Source organism: Coregonus lavaretus (genome assembly GCF_964263955.1).
Source record: "Coregonus lavaretus genome assembly, contig: HAP1_SCAFFOLD_331, whole genome shotgun sequence".
Taxonomy (NCBI): Eukaryota; Metazoa; Chordata; class Actinopteri; order Salmoniformes; family Salmonidae; genus Coregonus; species Coregonus lavaretus.
Window position 1 is genome coordinate 224,229 of NW_028162049.1, and position 24,360 is coordinate 248,588.

Below are 24,360 nucleotides of genomic sequence, written 5' to 3' on the forward strand. Positions count from 1 at the left end.
CTATCTTATCTGTCTTCTATATGATGTTCTCCTCTCCTCCTCTCTTCTCTCCTCTATTCACTCTATTCTATCATCCACACCACATGCCAGCTTCAACACAATCCATTTACAAGTTAAAGACACACCTTGGAATAAATAGCAAAGGAAAACTACTACTAGATGGATTTTTTATTTCCCATCACCATGAATCATATTTAATAACTGAACAGTAGCAGACCTAACTTCATCTGTTCCTGACTCTGGGTAGTGGATTAAAAAGACCATCAATCTCCAATGATATTGAAGTACAATTCTGAACATTACTGATATACTGAGTGACAAGTCAAGATATCTGCTGTTTTTATTGTTTGGTTAATAATACCACCTGCTGGACAGGTTTAATGTTGCTTGACTGAGCAGTACGGGAGAATAAAAGATGCCAAACTTAGGGTCGGTTTCCCGGACATCTCCATTGAACATGCTTTTTAGTCTAGGACTAGGCTTCATCTGTGTCCGGGAAACCGGCCCATATAGTTCAATTAGCAAGTAAGTAACACTACCTGTTCCATGATACTGAGGAAAATTACATTGAGACAGAGAACCAATTGAGAAAATATTTCAATGGTTCTGAATGACAACCAACATACATTAACAGCATACATCATGATTAATGTGAATATATAAGATTAAAACATTGCACTTAAAAAAATATGAATGCATTGAATTGTAATTCATAACATCTTCTGAAGATCAAATCAATCAAATCATTGTACATAAAAACAGAGCAGAATGAATCATCACATCTGGGGACCATCACCACCAGCATAACTAGTATCTATGTGGACCCTACTACAGTTTAACCAGCTCAGCTATAGACTACACCAGCATGACTAGTATCTATGTGGACCCTACTACAGTTTAACCAGCTCAGCAGTACCATTGAGAGAAACCCCAGGATAGAGGGGCTGAGTGAATGTGGTCTGGACTCTGTGGAGGAGGGTCATTGTGTCAGAGACACTGTAGAAGGACAGAGTACCTGCCTTGTGATCCAGGTACACTACTACTCTGGAGGACTGAGGGCCTGATACTTTAGTCCTAACACTATTGTGTATGAACAAATAACCACCTCTATAACACAGTAAACACCAGGACTTGTCATTGTATCCAAATGCACCATCTGTCTCTGTTCTGCTGATGTCTTTATATGAGACTGCTGTAACAAACCCCCCCCCACTCCACTCCACCTCCCAGTAACAGCGTCCAGACAGACCCTCTCTACACAAAACCATCAAGTAGTTTGTGAATCTGTCTGGATGAACAGGATATGGTTGGACTTGGCCTGTACGTTTCACCTTTCTGTTCCCTTTAGACAGAGAGAGGAGTGTGTGTGCTGTGTTTGGGTCCAGTGTGAGCTGACAGGAATCTGGGAGAAGAGCAGAGAAGAGACCAATGAGCGGAGTTAGAACAATAAGTTAAGTCAGATACTGTATCTACCCTGTCTTTGATTAGAGCACAGCAGAGATCAAATCAGAGAAATATGAGGAGTCAGATAGATACCCAGTCTTTGATTAGATCTACTATTGCTATATATTTCTAGAGGGATTGTTATGAGTGTCAGTAAAAAGAGACTGTTAGTTACTTCAGAATAAAGAGACTCACATTGTAAGAACTGTTCTCTGGTCTTGGGCTCTGGAGGCAGTACAACCTCCACTATATTCACTACAGACACACAAACACATTCACAGAGAGAGGGAATGTTATCATCACATCATATTCCACATGTATATGACTAGTAGGGAACTTTCAATGGTCTAAAGTTGATGTTCTTCTTATTTTCAACACACCTGTAGTGGAGATCTTGGTCCATTCTCCTTTAAGGACGTCTTCTAGTTTCTCTCTCAGTTCAGACACAGTCTTACTCACATCTCCAAAGTACTGAAGAGGACGGACAATGATGCTGGGTAAGTCTGAAGATACACTGGTACTGGAGAGAGACTGATAACTCTGGAGAGAGAGACAGATAGAGAGAGAGAGAGAGAGAGAGAGAGAGAGGGAGAGAGAGAGAGAGAGAGAGAGAGAGTGAGAGGGAGCAGAACCAAATGATTGAGAGTTTTAATTTCATATCACATGTATCAAGGCAGTTGAGTTACCTGGAGGAAATGGATGTGATCCTCTGTGTGTGAGAGCTGCTCCAACTCAGTGCTTCTCTTCCTCAGCTCAGCTATCTCCTGCTCCAGTTGCTCCAGGAGTCCTTCAGCTTGACTCACTTGAGCCTTCTCTTGGGATCTGATCAGCTCCTTCACCTCAGAGCGCCTTCTCTCAATGGAGCGGATCAGCTCAGTAAAGATCTTATCACTGTCCACCACTGCTGCCTGTGCAGAGCTCTGTTAAGAGAGAGAGAGAGAGACTTGTCTTACTTTAATGAGCCATCCTCATTACACTAACACCCCCACCCCTAAAAGCACATTGCGTGCCACCACAACCTCTACACAATCACATTATCCAGTACCCAACACCACAGTACAATACACCATCCAGCACCACATTACAACCGTACATCCATAATTTCCCAGACCTTCTAAAAAAAATCAGAGGCAGACTGTCTGAGAGACGGCAGCTGAGAGTTTGTGAAAGGCCAGGGAAATGTCAATTTGATGTCTCTGTGACAGAGAGAGTTTGGAAAGGTCTGTGAGCAGAACCTGAGAACACCCAGGATCAAAGAGTTCTGCCCTCTATAAATCAGAGTACAACTCCACAGCCGCGGCCTCATCTCCCCACAACAGAAGTTACCCACCCATCAGGCTCCCTCATCTCCCCACAACAGAAGTTACCCACCCATTAGGCTCCCTCATCACCCAACAACAGAAGTTACCCACCCATCAGGCTCCCTCATCTCCCCCACAACAGAAGTTACCCACCCATCAGGCTCCCTCATCTCCCCACAACAGAAGTTACCCACCCATCAGGCTCCCTCATCTCCCCCACAACAGAAGTTACCCACCCATCAGGCTCCCTCATCTCCCCACAACAGAAGTTACCCACCCATCAGGCTCCCTCATCTCCCCACAACAGAAGTTACCCATCCATCAGGCTCCCTCATCTCCCCACAACAGAAGTTACCCACCCATCAGGCTCCCTCATCTCCCCACAACAGAAGTTACCTAACCCATCAGGCTCCCTCATCTCCCCCACAACAGAAGTTACCCACCCATCAGGCTCCCTCATCACCCCACAACAGAAGTTACCCACCCATCAGGCTCCCTCATCTCCCCCACAACAGAAGTTACCCACCAATCAGGCTCCCTCATCTCCCCCACAACAGAAGTTACCCATCCATCAGGCTCCCTCATCTCCCCACAACAGAAGTTACCTAACCCATCAGTCTCCCTCATCTCCCCACAACAGAAGTTACCCACCCATCAGGCTCCCTCATCTCCCACACAACAGAAGTTACCCACCCATCAGGCTCCCTCATCTCCCCCACAACAGAAGTTACCCACCCATCAGGCTCCCTCATCTCCCCCACAACAGAAGTTACCCACCCATCAGGCTCCCTCATCTCCCCACAACAGAAGTTACCCACCCATCAGGCTCCCTCCTCTCCCCTACAAGAGAAGTTACTCCCCCTTCTGCTGTCCCCACCTCTCCCAAAAGCCTTGGAAGTTTGAGCAAAAAGTGACATCTTGGAAGAGCTTTACATGGAATTTCCAATAGGACACCTGCCTGGGCCCTGGTGAAACAGAGAACTGAGCCCTGTACTAGGTGCAGACACATTTTGGAAAGCAAAGGTCATTGATTTGGGCTCTAACCACTAACAACCTACCCTTACACACCTCTTTTGCTACCCTGCACTAAGATTTGTGCCATGGCTCAGCACCTGCGCCCCCTTACACCAGACCCCCAATACACTTAATTAATCACATCACTGTGTGTCTCTTGCAAAAAAATCACGTTTAAATATATTTTTTTGACATATTCCCCCAGTCTCTGCTGCCGTTCATGTTAAGGAAGTCTAACCGTGAAATCTCCACAAGAGGTGGGAGGGAAATCACCACAATCAGAAACCAGTAGAGAAGCCAATAAAGCCACCATGCCAGAAAAAACCATCCATTTAAGCAGATTCTGAAGACATGCCCTTAAGAACCCATGACCCATTTTCTCAGCCTATACCGCTTCCTGGGTGAGAGGACACTAAACCCCTCATTCTTTATCACGTGTTGTACTGACCTTACAAACCTTCCAGGATCAATCAAATAAGACTCCAGCAGAACCTTCTTTTTCCCCTTTAGTCTCCATCAGGAACCTAGAAAGTTCTCTCAGCATATATACTGGGCCCTCAGCCTGACTGGCTGTCAGCTCTGGATCCAATGAGCCGTCTGAAAACGAGACCGCCTTGTCCTCCTCTCCCTCAGACTCACCTCCCCCCTCTTCCTCCTCCTCCATTGGCTCGGTACCATCCTCCTCCTCCCCAGTCTCTGCCCCCCTGCACTTCCCCCCTGATCAGTGCCTCTTCCCCAATGACAGGCAATATTTCCTGGGATGAGCCCACCAAGCCTTCGCCCACCAGAGTCTCTGTTACTACAGAAACCTGCCTCTGCTCATGTAGCCCAGCTGCAACCCTCCCCACCACCGCTTTCTCCACGGCCTGCGCACCACCACTTGACCCTGCTCTACTCTCCTCCTTCCTGGTACCACCACCACTTGACCCTGCTCTACTCTCCTCCCTCCTGGTACCACCACCACTTCACCCTGCTCTACTCTCCTCCTTCCTGGTACCACCACCACTTGACCCTGCTCTACTCTCCTCCTTCCTGGTACCACCACCACTTGACCCTGCTCTACTCTCCTCCCTCCTGGTACCACCACCACTTGACCCTGCTCTACTCTCCTCCTTCCTGGTACCACCACCACTTGAACCTGCTCTACTCTCCTCCCTCCTGGTACCACCACCACTTGACCCTGCTCTACTCTACTCCCTCCTGGTACCACCACCACTTGACCCTGCTCTACTCTCCTCCCTCTTGGTACCACCACCACTTGACCCTGCTCTACTCTCCTCCTTCCTGGTACCACCACCACTTGACCCTGCTCTACTCTCCTCCTTCCTGGTACCACCACCACTTGACCCAGCTCTACTCTCCTCCTTCCTGGTACCACCACCACTTGACCCTGCTCTACTCTCCTCCTTCCTGGTACCACCACCACTTGACCCTGCTCTACTCTCCTCCCAGCCTCTGCCCCCTGAGTCCTAGTAGGCTGGACAATAGAACAAGTCAAATTTCACTGAAGGCTGTAAAACGGCCAAAGAACATTGGCTGAGCTGGAACACTAGCCTGAGGCCAAAGCGTTTTAATCTAGCGGTTAAGAGCGTTGGGCAGTAATCTAAAGGTGGCTGGTTCGAATCCCCGAGCCGACTAGGTGAGAAATCTGTACCCTTGTACATCGACAGATTTAGGCACTTAACCCTAGTCGTTCTGGATAAGAGCGTCTGCTAAATGACTCACATGTAAATTTAAACTAGGCCTCTGTGAAAGCGTGGCAATAACTTATTAACTTTACATTATTCACAGACAGACTCCTCTGAAGGCAGGCAGGCAGCACACTCCTGAAAACTAACTGCTCAGCAAAGCAAAGGCTCTTTTGAGAGCTACCAGATTTATATAAAAAAAGCTCATTTTCAGTGTCCAGTGTCTGTTTATATGTTAAGGGAGTGTTACTTTGGCAGATAATGTCACACATCTAAATATATATATATACTTTTTTAGATAATTAACTAAATGTATGGTGTTTTTGGTTTATGTCAGTTTCATTGTTTGTTATGCTATGAATTGTTATTTTATGGTTGTAAGTGATCAAATGAACTAGAACATTTTATATTTAGCAATTTTGAGTAATTACTACTTTAGTAAGTATACACTTAGTAAGGATATACACTTTGCTAAATGGCATATTATTATTATATTATTTATTCAGCACTACTGCAGTTGCTAAATAATTCCAATAGATGGCAGCATAAGACCACGAATGACATTTCAGAAGATTAGTTTAGTTCTCTCCCTGGATACACCACCACTCCCCCTCACAGGAAAACTCCTGCCTGAGTTTTTTACTGTCCCTTTCCACACTGCGCAAGAGGAAGGACTGAAAACACATTACTGTGAAGTAATATAATGATGATTCATGTTTATTATTACCTGTTTTTATGCTCATGTTTTAAAATTATACCTCATTACTATAACCATTATCAAAAAGCGCGAACATTAATTCAGTCACCTCTGTTCGACGTGTTTTTCTAGTACATTCATTGTCAAATTCATCAACCTGCACAGAGCCACTCTGCCTTCTCGAACAAGAAGCCAACTCATCAAACCCCGCAAAAAGCTTGTGCCGTCAGCAGCAGCGAGCACTCTGCCTTCTAGCACAAGCGAGGGGCATGTTGAGGTAAATTTTCTAACAGCGATGGTTGCATGATTTATTGGTGGGCTGGAATATATGAGATATTAAGATGATGTCATAATGCATGTTTATAGGGTTGAGGTTAGCGCATCTGTTACGGATACAGGTATCCTGTGTTTTTGTGTGTTTCTACTCCTTCTGCCCTAATCACAGGTGTCCTGTATGTTCCTGATTGGTGGTCGTTGAGGTGTCTGCTGATTGGACCAATCAGTGAACATTCCTGTGCATTGCACCACCTGTTACTCGTTTGTTCAATCACACATCCCATTGTATAAAAACCAAGTAGGAAGAATTCTGTCTAAAAACACTAGTTAGACCTGAGCGGACCACCCACTGTACTTTTGTATGACTAGCAGTAGCCTAGCGGTTCTTCAGGCAGGCTAGATCAGTTAGGGGGTTTACACTATTGTTTCATTTCTTGGGTCCTGCTCAGCCCTTTTTCCCAAACCCTTACCGTGTGTTCTGAAATAAACCATTTGTGTTTGACGGTAGTTCATGGTTGTTGTGTCACATTTGTTCTCACTGCTCCATGCCACACTCCTAATTTGCATAATTTATGTTACGGGTCTCAGGTCCATCCACCCTAGACGTTTAGAGCCACGGGGTTCGTAACATAAAGTGGGGGTTCATCCGGGATCCATCCCATGCTACTCATGCAAATTAGTAAGTGTCTGGTTCAGTGTTGAGCTTGGCAGCTGTACTACCGTTTTTTTTTGTGTGTTCAGTAGTCGACGGCTCGTGTTGCTAGTAGAATGGCTACTTTTGAGTTGGATACATTTTTGGAAAACCCTACGTGGGAGGTTTTTAATAATTGCCGTAGAGTGGATCTACAGGTTTTGGCTGACCACTTTTCTTTACCCATACCGAGGGGTTTAGTGAAAGCAGAAGTTAGGGAAGTAGTGCTAGCGATATTGTTAAACGAGCGAGTGCTTGAGTTACCGCCGCCTGAGTCTGCTGCTCCTGTAGGGGATGTGGTTGCTGTTCCTGTAAGCCCATCAGTGTCTGAGGACGAGGCTAAGGCTCCAGCCACATTGCCCCGTTATGACCCACTCTCCCCACTGACTGACAGTGATGCCAGGATGGATGTCCGCTCGACACGGCTCCAAATGGAGGCGGAAGAGCGGGCACAAATCAGGCAAGACAAGCTGGAGATGCGTAAAATGGAGCTAGAGGCAGAACAGGAGACGCGTAAGCTAGAGGCAGCACTGGAGACGCGTAAGATGGAACTGGAGATGCGTAAGATGGAACTGGAGGTGCGTAAAATGGAACTAGAGGCAGAAACAGCGAGGTTAGTCTCTGCTAATACTATGCCTGCTAGTGAGCCATCCTCACCAGCTGTGTCATCTGCTACGTTTGATATTAGTAGGCAGATCACCTTGGTACCTGTGTTCAGGGAGTCAGAGGTTGATTCCTATTTCAGTGTGTTTGAACGTATAGCAGTAGCATTGAAATGGCCCAAAGAGGTATGGTGCCTATTACTTCAGTGTAAACTAACAGGTAAAGCCCAAGAGGTTCTGGCAGCGCTACCTCTTGAAGACAGTTTGAATTATGACGTGGTCAAAGCTACTGTTCTTCGTGCCTATGAGCTTGTTCCTGAGGCATATCGACAGAGATTTAGGTCTCATAAAAAGTCTCCTACTCAGACTTATGTGGAGTTTGCTAGAGACAAAGGAAATCTGTTTGACAAATGGCACAGTGCTAGTAAAGTAACTGATTTTAACTCTCTACGGGAGTTAATCTTGTTAGAAGAGTTAAAAAATTGCTTACCAGAACGCATTGTAGTTTATCTGAACGAACAGAAAGTATCCTCACTGTCGGAAGCGTCTGTATTGGCAGACGAGTTTGTGTTGACGCATAAGAGCGTGTTTTCAGCTCGTACAGAGAGCAGGGCTGCAGAGTTGCAAACTTTTAGTCCTAGTCGACCAGTAGTACATCCAGCACGCCCAAAAGATGTGCGTCGCTGTTTCTATTGTCATAAGGTGGGACATATGGTTAATGATTGCTTTCTGCTTAAACGCAAACCGGGGATGCCTCAGCACGCCAGGCCGCCAACGGGTGTTGGGCTGATTCGTACGGTTGTAAGGCCGGAATCAAGACAGAGGCCTCATACTGAATGTGGTTTGAAAGTCCCTGTCCCAGATCACAGTTATGAACCGTTCATTTTTGAGGGGTTTGTTTCTATATCAGATGACGAAGCGTCTCAGCGTCCAGTTAGAATCCTCAGAGATACTGGTGCGGCGCAGTCGTTCATACTAGCTGATGTGTTGCCCTTGTCTAATAATACATATTGTGGGTCCAGTGTGTTAGTAAAAGGAATTGAAATGGGTTTCGTCCCAGTGCCATTGCACTTTGTGAACGTACACTCTGAGTTAGTCAGTGGATTGTTCAGAGTTGGCGTACGTCCTATGTTGCCAGTAAAAGGTGTGACATTTATAATGGGCAACGATATTGCCGGAGGAAAGGTGATACCCGTATTGGAGGTATTGGATAAAAGTGACCAGTCTCTCTCCGAGGAGCTGGCACAGGGTTATCCAGATGTGTTCCCCGCTTGTGCTGTCACACATGCTCAAGCACGACAAGTGGGTGAAGTGGTAGATTTGTCAGACACGATTCTATTCAGAGAGTGTGACCCAGAGGATAGTTCGGGTGCTACCTCTGGTAAGCTGGTGCAGTCTGACCAACAGCCCAGAGAAAGGAAGAAGGATGTGGAACTTGTTGCTGAGGCAATACAGTTACCAGTTACTCGTGAGCAGCTGATCGCTAACCAACAGGTTGACATTAGCCTGGCTAAATGTTTTTCTAGTGTTGTCTCAGAGGAAGAGCTAAAGAAGAAAAACATGGCATATTTCATTGATGGTAATCTCCTCATGCGTAAATGGACATCCCATGTTGACGCTGGCGAAGATTGGAATGCTGTTTACCAAATAGTGATTCCTACAGCCTTTCGACAAAATGTTTTATCCCTCGCTCATGATCACCAGTGGTCCGGACATCTGGGAGTCACCAAGACTTATGATCGAGTTTTGCGACATTTCTTTTGGCCTGGTTTAAAGCAAGATGTGGCTCAGTTCTGTCGGACTTGCCACACCTGTCAAGTAGTTGGGAAACCGAACCAGGTTATTTCCCCCGCGCCCCTTTGTCCCATACCGGCCATAGGTGAACCATTCGAACATGTGATGGTTGATTGTGTTGGACCATTACCAAAAACAAAATCTGGTAACCAGTTTATGTTGACAATTATGTGTGTGGCCACCAGGTACCCAGAGGCCATTCCTCTGCGAAGGATTACTGCTCCGGTGGTGAGTAAAGCGTTGATCAAATTCTTCTCAACTTTTGGATTACCTAAGGTGATACAAACTGATCAGGGTACGAATTTCCTTTCTAAACTTTTCAAACAAGTGTTAAAATCCTTGTCAGTTACACACCGTGTGTCAAGCGCATATCACCCAGAGTCTCAGGGTGCGCTTGAACGTTGGCATCAGACCCTGAAGTCTATGCTCTGTAAATATTGCTTGGAATCTGAGAAAGATTGGGATGAGGGAGTTCCTCTAGTTTTGTTTGCTGTCCGTGAGACAGTACAGGAATCTCTAGGGTTCAGCCCAGCTGAACTGGTGTTTGGACACACCATGAGAGGACCTATGAAAGTCCTTAAGGATCAGTTTTTGTCACAAGAGTTGTGTGTGAAAGAAAATGTGTTGGACTACGTTAGTCGCTTTCGTGAGCGCCTACATGCTGCCTGTGCTCTAGCAAAGGAAGCACTGTCTTCCTCACAGAAACGGATGAAACGACACTATGACACACAGGCTGTTTCTCGTTCACTGCAGCCAGGTGACCGAGTTCTTGTGTTGTTGCCTGTGCCAGGAGCGTCATTGTCAGCACGTTTCTCTGGTCCTTATGTCATTGAAAAGAAACTAACTGAAACTGACTATGTGATACATACTCCTGATAGAAAACGCCAATCTCGTGTGTGCCACGTTAACATGTTGAAGACATACCACACCAGACCCGTCACTCAGGTAGACAGTCCAGAGAAACTGGCCGAGTCGGCTGTCTCTGTTGCTGCTACGGCTGTAGTGGGAGGTCATGTTAATGATGTGGACGGAGATGGTTTAGAGTTGCGCAATACTCAGCAGCAGTGTGCTAGATTGCCCAATTCAGAGATGCTGCTGTCTCTCCCGTCAAGCCTGATTCATTTAACGGACAGACAGTCAGATGATATTGTGAGACTATTACACAGCTTTCCGTGTCTTTTTAATGATGTTCCTACATGTACAAATGTGTTAGAACATGACATTAATGTTGGAAACGCTGCACCTATCAAGCAACATCCTTATCGTGTCAACGTCTCTAAGAGAAAGATAATGAGGGGTGAGGTCGGTTATTTGCTGGAGAATAACCTGGCTATGCCAAGTTCAAGTCCTTGGAGTTCTCCGTGCATTCTGGTTCCTAAACCTGATGGGACATCCAGATTATGTACGGACTATCGGAAGGTCAATGCTGTCACAGTGCCCGACTCGTTCCCGTTACCCAGACTGGATGACTGTATTGATACTATTGGTGCTGCTACTTATGTAACCAAACTAGATCTTCTAAAAGGTTACTGGCAGGTGCCGTTAACCCCACATGCCTCCGACATCTCTGCCTTTGTGACCCCAGATCACTTCCTACAATACGCTGTTATGGCATTTGGGATGCGGAACGCACCAGCCACTTTCCAACGCATGGTTAACACAGTATTGGCTGGAGTTCCTAATTGTAGTGCTTACCTTGATGATCTGGTAATTTATTCAACTGAGTGGTCTGATCATGTTAACACTCTAAGGGTAGTGTGTGAACGTCTAGCAACCGCTTCTCTAACCCTGAACTTAGTAAAGTGCGAGTTTGGGAAGGCCACTGTTACTTATCTTGGTAAACAGGTCGGCCATGGTCAGGTGCGCCCTGTAGATGCCAAGGTCTCCGCTATAAACGCATTTCCCGCACCTACCACCAGAAGAGAGCTACGCCGTTTTTTAGGGATGGTTGGCTACTACCGTAGTTTCTGTAAAAATGTCTCTGCTGTAGTTGCTACATTAACGGATTTGCTCAGTCCTGCGAGAAAATGTGTATGGTCTGAAGATTGTCGTACTGCTTTCAACACTGCTAAAGCACTCTTATGTAGTACTCCTGTTCTTGCTGCGCCAGATTTTGAACGACCGTTTAAACTGGAGGTAGATGCAAGTGCCAGAGGTGCTGGGGCTGTTCTACTGCAGCAAGACCAGAGTGGAGTGGACCATCCTGTCTGTTATTTTTCACGGAAATTTAACAAATGTCAGACAAACTATTCCACCATTGAACAAGAAGCTCTAGCTTTGTTGTTAGCTCTGCAGTACTTTGAAGTTTATGTTGGTTCCAGTGCATTACCAGTAGTAGTGTATACTGACCATAACCCCTTAGTTTTTCTCCACCGGATGTACAACCAGAACCAACGCCTTATGCGTTGGGCACTTGTCGTGCAAAATTATAATTTGGAGATCCGCCACAAAAAGGGGTTGGATAATGTGTTGGCAGATGCTTTGTCTCGTGTTTGATGATCTAGGTTTTTTGTGTTATCCCGGTAGGATGATTTGTGAATTTGGGTGTTGTGATAGTACGTGTGTCGCAAACCATTGTGGTTTGCTCTTTTAAGGGTGGGAGTGTTACGGATACAGGTATCCTGTGTTTTTGTGTGTTTCTACTCCTTCTGCCCTAATCACAGGTGTCCTGTATGTTCCTGATTGGTGGTCGTTGAGGTGTCTGCTGATTGGACCAATCAGTGAACATTCCTGTGCATTGCACCACCTGTTACTCGTTTGTTCAATCACACATCCCATTGTATAAAAACCAGTCTTGTGTTTGTTGAGAGAGAGAGAGATTTTTTTCCATATGTGAGTATGGACACTGTTGTGTCCTGTGTATTGTGTACTCACTAAGTTGCTGGTTACCCTGTTGGTAACTTTGTTAGAATCTATTTCTTTATGTGAGTGTGGATACTGTTGTGTCCTGTGTATTGTGTACTACTTAATTGCTGATTACCCTGTTTGGTAGCTTTGTGTGTTTCTGGGAAAAGGGGAGTTTAAGCTAGTTGCCCTTGGGCGTACATTACCCGTAGGAAGAATTCTGTCTAAAAACACTAGTTAGACCTGAGCGGACCACCCACTGTACTTTTGTATGACTAGCAGTAGCCTAGCGGTTCTTCAGGCAGGCTAGATCAGTTAGGGGGTTTTACACTATTGTTTCATTTCTTGGGTCCTGCTCAGCCCTTTTTCCCAAACCCTTACCGTGTGTTCTGAAATAAACCATTTGTGTTTGACGGTAGTTCATGGTTGTTGTGTCACATTTGTTCTCACTGCTCCATGCCACACTCCTAATTTGCATAATTTATGTTACGGGTCTCAGGTCCATCCACCCTAGACGTTTAGAGCCACGGGGTTCGTAACAGCATCTGACTAGTGATTATTTGGCCGGGGTTCAATACCTGCTAGAGTTAATATTTGTTGCTCTCCCAAAAGCAACACAGGCCTAATACGAGATATATAGCTAACTGTAAAGTAATGAGTGACCTTTTTAGAAAATCATAGGACATAGTCTTTGTTTGCATGCTATTTTATGCTTGTAGCCTATAACGGATGCATTGTGGTCTAATGCAGCCATCTATTGGAAATATTTAGCAATTAAAAGTTAATTATTCACGTAAAGACATTGGTGAGGCAGCTGAGAAATAAAGTGTATTTTTCTTATTAATTCCGGAGATCAGTCTCAAACCTGCCCCACCTATGAAATGCCAATTGCTGGACTTTCACATAGAGGTTACTAGGTCACACCCAGTTCAAACCACATTTTAAAAAATAAAACAAATGTGTTGTTTATCAAGTGTTCTGCCTTGCAATAATACATATAATAAAATGACTAATAAAGGTTACATAGGTTTTATTTAAAAAATAACAATAAATGCTTTTTAGTACTATAATGGTATTTACTAACATAAAATTATTACTAAAATAGTTTCTAAAACGTGTTCTAGGCTACCCTACCCTAGAATTAGGGTTAGGGGTTAGAGTTAAGGCTAAAATAGGTTATAAGTAGGGTTAGAGTTTCTGTATAGCACTTTGTGACATCTGCTGATGTAAAAAGGACTTTATAAACACATTTGATTGATTGATTGTTAGGTTTAGGGTATTTAAAGGAAAACAAATGAATAGGTTTATAGCTCTCTTGCTCCTTCCTGTGGCCTTCTGTGGGTACTACATACCTCATTCACGACACTTGCTAGGCTCATTATCTGAGGTAGCAACTGTGTCAGATCTATAAATCAATGAGCTACACCTATCCATTTAGTTTACAACTCAGTGAACCTGCGCAGCACTCGCTCAATTCAATGCCTACAAACTTACAGATTTTGACACATATCAAATTACCCAGCAGAAATATAGAAACAATAAATGTTTAAAAAAATTAAAAAGTTATTTCTTAATTGAAAAAATGTATTCTGGCTGTTTAAAATCAGCCACATCTTGAAAAAGAGGACGGACATGCGTTTTGTTTTGATTATACACCTTTTTCTGGAAGAAAATATGAATAACCGTGACCAGAAAATGTTAATTTTTTGATTGCCTCTGCGCAAACCATACGTAGCACTGTGGGTCACCACAAGGTGTACCCAGGTGAACAGTGAGTTTGCTCACCTAGTAGTCATAACCTTGTTAATAAAAAGTTACCTGAGGTAAAGCTACAATGTTAATACGGGCTGGTCTCATTACCAACAATAGTGAAGCTGGCATTGTGACGCAGAACAATGGGCTGGGAATATAACTTTCATTAGGCGAGTTGGTGCCACAGACCTCAAAACAACTAATAGGAGCTGGCAGGGTGAAACATGTCCTAATATTTCTAAACTACGGCAAGCATCTGGGACATATGGTAATATTATGAAACTGGGCTCCATGGCGGATGTAATTAAGTAGTTTATCAGAAAAAGGCGTTAAAAATGTATTGTGTCCAGCCTAGTCCTAGTCCCCGCTGCCGGTTGGTCGCGCTTGTCTGCACTAGCATTATGCCCTACATCCCCACACTAGAAACACCCAAAACTATCTGTGCTAGCAAACCCTGCGTTCCACCCCTCCCCTGCGTAACCTTGACGTTTGTTAAGAAACAAACACTTGTCTACAAAAAGAGACATGTTTAACGGCTTCCGCTTGGCACCCAGCCGAGAGCACACGAAAACCACTTTCAAATTTACCAAAACGAACCAACTACTTCCGGTCTGTTCGTAAGTAATAAACGGAGGCAGATTAGCCACCACAACTCTTGTCGAAAGAGGAGAAATCTGCTCCAACACACACACTCGCAAAAAGACAAACATTTTTCATTAACACAACCACCGCCTTGTTCATTCTGGATGCAGAGTGCAGATGTTCTGCTCCAACCTGTTCGCCGACCATGAGCAAAACTTCCTCCACACCTTTCTCCGGAACGCACCCAAAGCGACAGCGTTTCTTCTCCACTCGGATGAGGCCATCACGCCGCCCTAACAAACTACCCCTACTCCCCCTTCAACTCTAAACGATAAAAAGTGGAAACCAATAAACAAACCCTCCACCATGACAAAATAAATTAAGAAAATACGTAAGAACCAAAAGAAAAAAGAATAGTAGCCCTCCTCACGAACCACAAAACTCTCACACAACCAACTTCTTCTTCTATGATATAATGGCGGTCCACAAACCAACGTTAAAGGTTCATGCCGCCACCTACTGTGCTGGAGTGTGTGGTCAATCACGGTTTCCAACATTTCTAAATCCTCCTACCTAACTCAGTACTTCTGAGAAAATAAAGAAGAGCCCTACTAACTTCTAATAGACCCTCCCCCATCCCCCAAATCCCTTCCAAACCCCCCCAACCCCGTCCAACCTCAATGACCCTACACTTCAATCTTTCCATCTCTTCAACATACTTACAACAATATAACAACACATGCTCCACCGTTTCATCGACCATGCCTTCCAGACACAAACCATTCACATGCTTGCCAACCAGATGTAATGACGAGTTCAATGTTCTAAGCGCAATCAAGGAAACACCACCTCTTCCTTCCTAATCTGACTTTTGAATCTTGGTCCATCGACCTTTCTGTAAAACTGTAAACTATTAATATAAATGCCGGCCCTTGTGCTCAGAGTACCATCTCTTCTGCCACACATCTATCAAAATGGCTCTGATCTTACATTTGGCCTCACCTCTACCCAGTGGAACATTAATATCAATTATATCTTGTTTCAAAGCTCTTTTAGCTAACTGGTCTGCAATTTCATGCCCTTCCACACCCGTATGTGCTGGGACCCAGCAGAATCTCACTACTACACCCATTCTCTCAATTCTCCATAATAACATTAATACCTCCAATAGCAGGTCACTCCTATTAGATTTACCAGATGATAAACTATTCAATACAGACAAAGAATCTGAGTATACTATAACTCTAACAGGTTGTACGTCCTCCACCCACTGGAGGGCAACTATTATCACCAACAGTTCAACTGAGTACACTGACAGTTCATCTGTTAGTCTTCTACATATCTGCACATCATTCAGGAATTCAGGAACATAAACGCCTGCTCCTGTGCGCCCACTATCTGGGTCCTTGGATCCATCTGTGAAAAGCGGTAAAAAATTATATAAACTTCTACCAATGTAATTGTCAAACAGTTTCTCTATATCACTGACTTCTGACCAATCTTTCCTTTTCTCTACCAAGGTTAGATCAACAACAGGGTCTGGGAGTAACCATGGAGGAACATCCCCTATCACCACAGAAGGGCCAACCTCCAACTCCCTCAAACCTCTCTCATCAGCAAGCTTTCCAACTTTCCAACCAAAACCACTGCCTTGTCTACTAGTATATTCCCAACAGTCATCTAGAACAGTATCAGTGGGATGCTCAACCTCACAGCCTTTCAACCCAATAAGATAATGACAATATTTACACTGTATTTCCAAAGGCACCTCTCCTGCCTCCACCAGTAAGGCACATACAGATGTTGATTTAAATGCACCAATTTATATCCTTAAAGCTTTATACTGGATTCTGTCTTTGCCGCTGTTCCATAAACTATACACCCAAAATCAATTGTCGTCCTGATCAGAGCTCTATAAATATCCATCAACGATTGTCTGTCAGCACCCCATTCATAACCAGAGACCCACACAACCAACTACCACAAAAGTGATGGAATGAGAGAGACATAGACATCGTTACAACACTGTACATAGCCATAATATAACGGTTCTTCTTCTTTGGTGTTTAACGGCGGTTGGCATCCAATATGTTGCATTACCGCCCCCAACTGGACTAAAATATCAATCCATTATACTTTGTGACACAAAATGGGAAAAGGGGAAATTATAATAATACAGAAAAACACCCTTACAACTAACCCTACACTCATTAAATACCCACTACCCCATTCCACTACTTTGACCCTATCTGCTCCTGGACCATGCCAACGGCCTGGGAGGACGGAACACCACCACTCAACACACCCTGTAACTCTTCTGAAGTCTAATCTTGTATGCCCAAATACTTCTCTGAAGCTGCCACCACAACATATTTTTTATTTGATTTACGTTCCATTTCTGCTGTACAGTTGATAACCATTGCTATGAATGCTAAGAAGCTATCTTTACCGAGGCATATATCACTCGTTGGCCTATCCCTCTGTGCTGACACAGATCTACTACTCACAGGGATCCTCTCAGGATCGCTCACCCTTGACCCATCCTCCTCTACTTTCTTCACTGCCTCAGCATATGACACCTTCTGCACTACTCTGACTCTAGCCACCTCAACCTGCCTCTCTCGTACCGGACACTTCCGATCCCCAGCAACATGGGCATCCCAACAGTTGACACACACAACTTTATCCACCGAAACTACACAAACCTCTATCCCATGCCCTCCTGCACACTTCCCACATCTTGGAATCTCCCTCCTACAAACTGCTGCAACATGACCATAAACGTTGCACCTGAATCAGCGCAGTGGATTCGCCACAAAAGCTCTAACAGGATAACTCATATATCCTAACATGACTTTATCGGGTAAAGACTCAAAACTCAAAAGAGCTGACAGTGACTCCTATGTTTCACCACGCTCAACACAGGGTCTGCACCAAACAGAGGGCATCACAAACACCAGGAATCTTCATCTTCAATTGCTCCACCTCCACACTTAACATTACCCCAGAAATCACTCCTTTCAATGGTGCCCTGTTCCTAAGAGCAAAGCAAGAAACAGATCTTGACCCAAGTTGCGTGACACGGAGCGCCCACTTCAACTGCACCCAACTCCTTTCCCACCCACCCTGAAACCACAACTGGATCTGCCAAAAGGTATGGATCCACTTTCTCCAACAATGTAACTCCTACTGCACCAGATTATTCTTTATCATGTCCATTGATGCCAGGCTCTGGTTCTGAACTCTTCACCACACCTTCTACCTCACTTAACTCTCCCTCATTCATTTCCATTTCACCTCCAGAACTCGGTCTGACTCACTCTGTTTTCACTTGATTTATAACATTTGAAATGTCTCTATTACCTTGAAACGTCTGTGAGTGTAACGTTTACTGTTCATTTCTGATCATTGATTCCACTTTCTTTTATTATCTATTTAACCTGCTTTGATAATGTAACATATGTTTCCCATGTCAATACAGCCCATTTAATTGAATTGAGAGAGAGTGAGAGAGAGAGAGCTCCCTGTTAATGTATAGCGGACATGAGTCACTCATGGTTACTCATGGTTATGTGATGAGGTAGCCCCACTTGTGACTTTAAAATCAGTGTCGGCCCAGTAGGGAATCTCCTCTTGGTGGAACTTAATAATATATAACATGCCATTTAGCAGACGCTTTTATCCAAAGCGATTTACAGTCATGTGTGAAAACATTTTTACGTATGGGTGGTCCTGGGGATCGAACCCCCAAGATGTTGGTTTCTCCCTCAGTAGACCCGGGTTCATATCCCGTCAGTTACATTAAGCCGTGTGTTCTCTGAAAGGGGTCCTGTTTCCAACAGTGGGGTCAGTGGGATTAGATAGAGGCCTGTCTCTCTCCCTCTCTCTCTCTCTGACAGGAGGAGAGAAGTGAAATGGTGTGTCTCCTCTGGTCAACAATACTCACCTTGAGAGACTCCACAGCCTGTTGGAGCTCCTTCAGCTCCTTCTCTCTCTCCTGGAATCTCTGCTGGACCTTCTGCTGACTCGTCCCCAGCTGCCTCTGTGGAGAATCACTCTTCAATGAGCTATCAAGCTTTATTTGTCCACTAGATCAATAGTATAGTAATGTGACATAGGGCACATAGAAGTTAGGGATTAAAATGTTGAGGAACTGTCTGTGTGAAATTATTTTATTATGTTGTTATGTGAATGATTATAGTTTTTATGGTAGGCGTACATGTATCAAGGGGTTGAGGCTGAACTTTGGACTCATAAAAGGGCATTCGGAATGATAATGTTGTTTGACTTTAGAAAATGGTGATACATTTGGAGCAAACCCAATATACTGAAGGTTTGTGTTCATATTTGTTCTGCCGTGCATCGATATCATTTGAATGATCTCATATTCAAACAGCCTTAGTTCCTACTGTATCTTTATTTCTTTGTTTATCAGACAGTCACCAACAAGTAGTTCTGGTCTTACCTGTTTATCAGTCCTCTCTACTGCAGCTGACACTGTATTATGGCCTTTATGTTCATCCACTGTACACAGATAACAGATACACTGCTGATCGGTACGACAGTAAACTTCCAGCAGTTTGTCATGATGAGAGCAGATATTCTCCTGTAGTTGTGGGGTGGCTTTGACCAGCTTGTGGTTCTTGAAAGCAGGAAATTCATAGTGAGGTTGGAGGTGAGTCTCACAGTAAGAGGCCAGACACACCAGACAGGACATGAGGGCTTTCTGCTTTCTAGTCCCAGTGCAGACATCACACGCCACATCTCCAGGTCCAGCATAGCACAGAGCAGGAGGGGGAGCAGCCTGGAGTCCTGTCTTCTTCAGTTTCTCCACCACTTCAGCCAACATGTTATTTTTCCTCAGATTAGGCCTTGGAGTGAAGGTCTCTCTGCACTGAGGACAGCTATAGACCCCTTTCAGACGATCCTGATCCCAGCTTTCTTTAATACAGTCCATACAGTAGCTGTGTCCACAGGCAGTAGTCACCGGATCCTTCAGTGGATCCAGACAGATGGAGCAATGGAACAGGCCCTGATTCTCTGCCATTTTGGTGCTCTCTCCCGTAGGTTAATCAATGGCAGTGTCAAAGATTAATTTGTGTTTCATGAAACTCTACACCAGAGGACAGGAAGTGGCTTCCTACTTAACAGTGTACTCTGTATGTAGAGGGGGTGTGGTTTATTTGATAAGGAAATGTGACAGAGTGTTGGGTAGTAGCCAGAGATGGTTAGTATTTATGTTACATCTATATGAAATATGTATTTTAACTACTTCTGAGTATTTTGTCATTTTAATCACACTGGGCTGAACTACACTCCAATGTATTTTTATTTTCAAAATACAAAATACTCTTTTGTACCATTTTTAAAAATAGTGGTTCACATTTTGCATTAATTGAAAGTCGCTCTGGATAAGAGCGTCTGCTAAATGATTAAAATGTAAATGTACATGTAAAAATGTATCATTGCAATCACTTAAAAACTCAATTTAAAGATTTACTTCAGGATTTAGGCAGTGAAGCCCTTTATCTACTTCCCCAGAGTCAGATGAACTCATGGACACCATTTTAATGTCTCTGCATCCAGTATGAAGGAAGTTAGAGGTCGTTTTGGGAGCCAATGTCAACTAGAGCAATGACAGGAAGTCTATGGCATGCTAGCAGTTACTATAGACTTCATAGCGCTAATGTTAGTTAGAAACTTCCTTCAAACTGTAGAGACAAATAAATTGTTCCATTCATTCATTGATTTTTAGAACATTTTCAGGTCATTGTTTGTTTTCAGTGGAAAGTCCAAATACATGATTTTTCAGATGATGGGAGTAAAACAGGCAAATCTATAATGTTTATTTATGCTCCATAAAGTTGTCCTAGAATCTGTTGTTACCCTGACCTCTCCCACAGATTCCATCAGGTTACTACATTCAGACCATGACCTCTAACCTGCACCTGAACAGCTTCCTCCTGCCCATCGGTGCCATGAACATCATCAGCATCCTACCTCTGCTGATGCTGGCCAATCTCATGGAGTGTGTCACCTCCTGCTACCTGTCCATGGAGAAAACACACTTCTACCCCGCCAGAGTCATCAGTAAGCACACACACACACACAGATACACACACACAGATACACACACACACGCACCGCACAGATACACACATACACAGACTGACACACAGACACACACATGCACAAATACCATCCACATCAATGAGCCAGTCAATGTTAATGTCTCTCTCTCCCTCTCTCTCTGTTTCTCTCCCTCTCCCCTCCCTCCTCTCCTCTCTCAGTGCTGGGTCATGCGTGTGCGGCCCAGTCTGTCCTGGTAGCGGGCCTGTCTGAGGTCCACAGGAAGGGCTATCCTCTGACGGAGCAGGCCCTGTCAGGGAAGGTGCTCCAGGTGTCCTCCATGGCCTGCTTCCAGCTGGCTCCCCAGTACATCCTACTGGGGCTGGCTGAGGCCCTCGTCACCCCTGCCTGTGAGTGACAGAGAGCCAGCACGTATTTCTGACACACCTATTGCTGCTACACTGTTCATACACAGAGACAAACTGGGTTTGAGATTTCGAATGTCAATGGACACCATATGTAGTTGAGATGAAGTTAGAATGTGGAGTGTTGGAACCAACTGCCAACATGGAGGATAGTATTCTGAACTCTGGAAGCTAGGGTTAGGATGCCCCCTACTGGTGTATTAGAGACAGACAAGAGACGTTTGAACCAAATGAATGCTTCTTTCTCTTCCCAGCCTTCCTCTCTTCTCTGTTCCAGGCTCTGTGATCTCCTTCCACCTGACACCCAGTCATATCAGAGGCATCTCCCTGCACTTCCTCCCCCTGTCCTACGGAGGGGGCTGTTTCCTGGGAGCCCTCATCATCCAGCTGGTCTACCTACTCTCTGGAGGTAAAGGCTTCACTAACAGATGCATCATCGTAACCATAGAAACTGAAGAGGAACATACATTCATGTTGGAATGGTTGATGGGGTTCTGTCTGCATTATGGTGATTCAGTCCTATGGCCACTGAAAGTACTGTTCTCCTGTCCAACTACAGGTAACTTCTACCCAAACACACTGCATGAAGGGAATCTGGAGCATTTCTTCTTCTTCTTAGACATGTTGATGACCATAAACACTCTGGTGTTCTGGTGGATATCTTCCAGGTACAGTATGAGAACCTCTCATGTATCAATATAGTCACTGTAGATGAGGCAGAGGACATGAGGATTTTCAGTGATACACATTTGAGAATTTCCTTGACCCCTTGAGGTGACCTGAACAAAGTATTAATATAGTCTGTGCAGATGAGACAGGTGACAGTATTGAGACAGGTGACAGTATTGAGACAGGTGACAGTATTGAGTCAGGTGACAGTATTGAGGCAGGTGACAGTATTGAGACAGATCCACCCTAGCAGTCTCTCCTCCCCTGTGTCCCAGGAACCTAGACCTGAGTGTAGTGCAGAGTAGAGGAGTAGGAAGCAGCCTTCTGGCAGAGAAACTCCTGCAGTACAAGACCTGCCTGTGATTCTTCGACACCATGGAACGCTCCTCCACAACAGTCTCCATAGAAACAGGGTTGTGACCTCTACACTACCTTAGTCCCCTGAAGCGCTGGACAAATGCATGTGGACACCTAATCATCGAACATCTCATTCCAAAATCATGGGCATTAATATGGAGTTTGTCCCCCCTTTGCTGCTATAACAGCCTCCACTCTTCTAGGAAGGCTTTCCACTAGATGTTGGAACATTGCTGCAGGGACTTGCTTCCATTCAGCCACAAGAGCATTAGTGAGGTCGGGCACTGATGTTGGGCGATTAGGCCTGGCTCGCAGATGGCGTTCTTATTCATCACAAAGGTGTTCGATGGGGTTGAGGTCAGGGCTCTGTGCAGGCCAGTCAAGTTCTTCCACACCGATCTCGGCAAACCATTTCTCTATGGACCTCGCTTTGTGCATGGGGGCATTGTCATGTTGAAACAAATAAGGCCTTCCCCAAACTGTTGCCACAAAGTTGGAAGCACAGAATCATCTAGAATGACATTGTATGCTGTAGCGTTAATATTTCCCTTCACTGGAACTAAACCATGAAAAACAGCCCCAGACCATTATTCCTCCTCCACAAAACGTAATAGTTAGCACTATGCATTGGGGCAAGTAGGTTTTCCTTGCATCCGCCAAATCCAGATTCGTCAGTCGGCCTGCCAGATGGTGAAGTGTGATTCATCACACGTTTCCACTGCTCCAGAGACCAATAGCGGCGAGCTTTACACTACCAGCCGAAGCTTGGCATTGCGCATGGTGATCTTAGGCTTGTGTGTGGCTGCTCGTCCACGGATCCCATTTCATGAAGCTCCTGACGAACAGTTCTTGTGTTGACACTGCTTCCAGAGGGAGTTTGGAACTCAGTAGTGAGTGTTGCAACCGAGGACAGACGATTTTTAAGTGCTACGCGCTTCAGCACTCGGCGGTCCCGTTGTGTGAGCTTGTGTAGCCTACCACTTTGCGGCTGAGCCATTGTTGCTCCTAGACGTTTCCACTTCAGAATAACAGCACTTACAGTTGACCGGGGCAGCTCTAGCAGGGCAGAAATTAGACCAACTGACTTGTTAGAAAGGTGGCATCCTATGACGGTGCCACGTTGAAAGTCATTGAGCATTTTAGTAAGCCATTCTACTGCCAATGTTTGTCTCATGGCCCTGTACTCTTCAATTTTTACCAGTGAACTTCCACTGGCATTACACAAAGCATGTGTGTCCATGTATGCTGATGATTCAACCATATACACATCAGAAACCACAGCTAATGAAGTCACTGAAACCCTTAACAAAGAGGTGCAGTCTGTTTTATTGTACATATTACCTCAACTACCTCAACTAGCCGGTGCCCCCGCACATTGACTATGCAACGGTACCCCCCTGTATATACAGTGGGGGAAAAAATTATTTAGTCAGCCACCAATTGTGCAAGTTCTCCCACTTAAAAAGATGAGAGAGGCCTGTAATTTTCATCATAGGTACACGTCAACTATGACTGACAAAATGAGGAAAAAAATTCCAGAAAATCACATTGTATGATTTTTAATGAATTTATTTGCAAATTATGTTGGAAAATAAGTATTTGGTCAATAACAAAAGTTTCTCAATACTTTGTTATATACCCTTTGTTGGCAATGACACAGGTCAAACGTTTTCTGTAAGTCTTCACAAGGTTTTCACACACTGTTGCTGGTATTTTGGCCCATTCCTCCATGCAGATCTCCTCTAGAGCAGTGATGTATTGGGGCTGTCGCTGGGCAACACGGACTTTCAACTCCCTCCAAAGATTTTCTATGGGGTTGAGATCTGGAGACTGGCTAGGCCATTCCAGGACCTTGAAATGCTTCTTACGAAGCCACTCCTTCGTTGCCCGGGCGGTGTGTTTGGGATCATTGTCATACTGAAAGACCCAGCCACGTTTCATCTTCAATGCCCTTGCTGATGGAAGGAGGTTTTCACTCAAAATCTCACCACACATGGCCCCATTCATTCTTTCCTTTACACGAATCAGTCGTCCTGGTCCCTTTGCAGAAAAACAGCCCCAAAGCATGATGTTTCCACCCCCATGCTTCACAGTAGGTATGGTGTTCTTTGGATGCAACTCAGCATTCTTTGTCCTCCAAACACGACGAGTTGAGT

At 44.7% G+C, this 24,360-nt stretch overlaps 2 protein-coding genes across 2 annotated transcripts; one reads left to right on the forward strand and one right to left on the reverse strand.

The window, feature by feature from the left end:
* Window positions 1–320: 320 nt before the first annotated feature.
* On the reverse strand, window positions 321–19,731 carry LOC311116574 (tripartite motif-containing protein 16-like; the record flags this gene model as incomplete). Its single annotated transcript, XM_084191650.1, has 6 exons — window positions 321–1,402; window positions 1,639–1,698; window positions 1,824–1,983; window positions 2,130–2,363; window positions 18,631–18,678; window positions 19,150–19,731. The coding sequence occupies 6 exons, from the start codon at window positions 19,729–19,731 to the stop codon at window positions 891–893; spliced, it is 1,596 nt and encodes a 531-aa protein (XP_084047776.1). The 3' UTR covers window positions 321–890.
* An 883-nt stretch (window positions 19,732–20,614) lies between these two features.
* LOC311116576 (solute carrier family 15 member 5-like) lies at window positions 20,615–22,210 on the forward strand (the record flags this gene model as incomplete). The annotated part of the gene is made up of 4 exons (XM_084191651.1): window positions 20,615–20,774; window positions 20,975–21,163; window positions 21,456–21,651; window positions 22,123–22,210. The coding sequence occupies 4 exons, from the start codon at window positions 20,615–20,617 to the stop codon at window positions 22,208–22,210; spliced, it is 633 nt and encodes a 210-aa protein (XP_084047777.1).
* Between the last annotated feature and the right edge of the window lie 2,150 nt (window positions 22,211–24,360).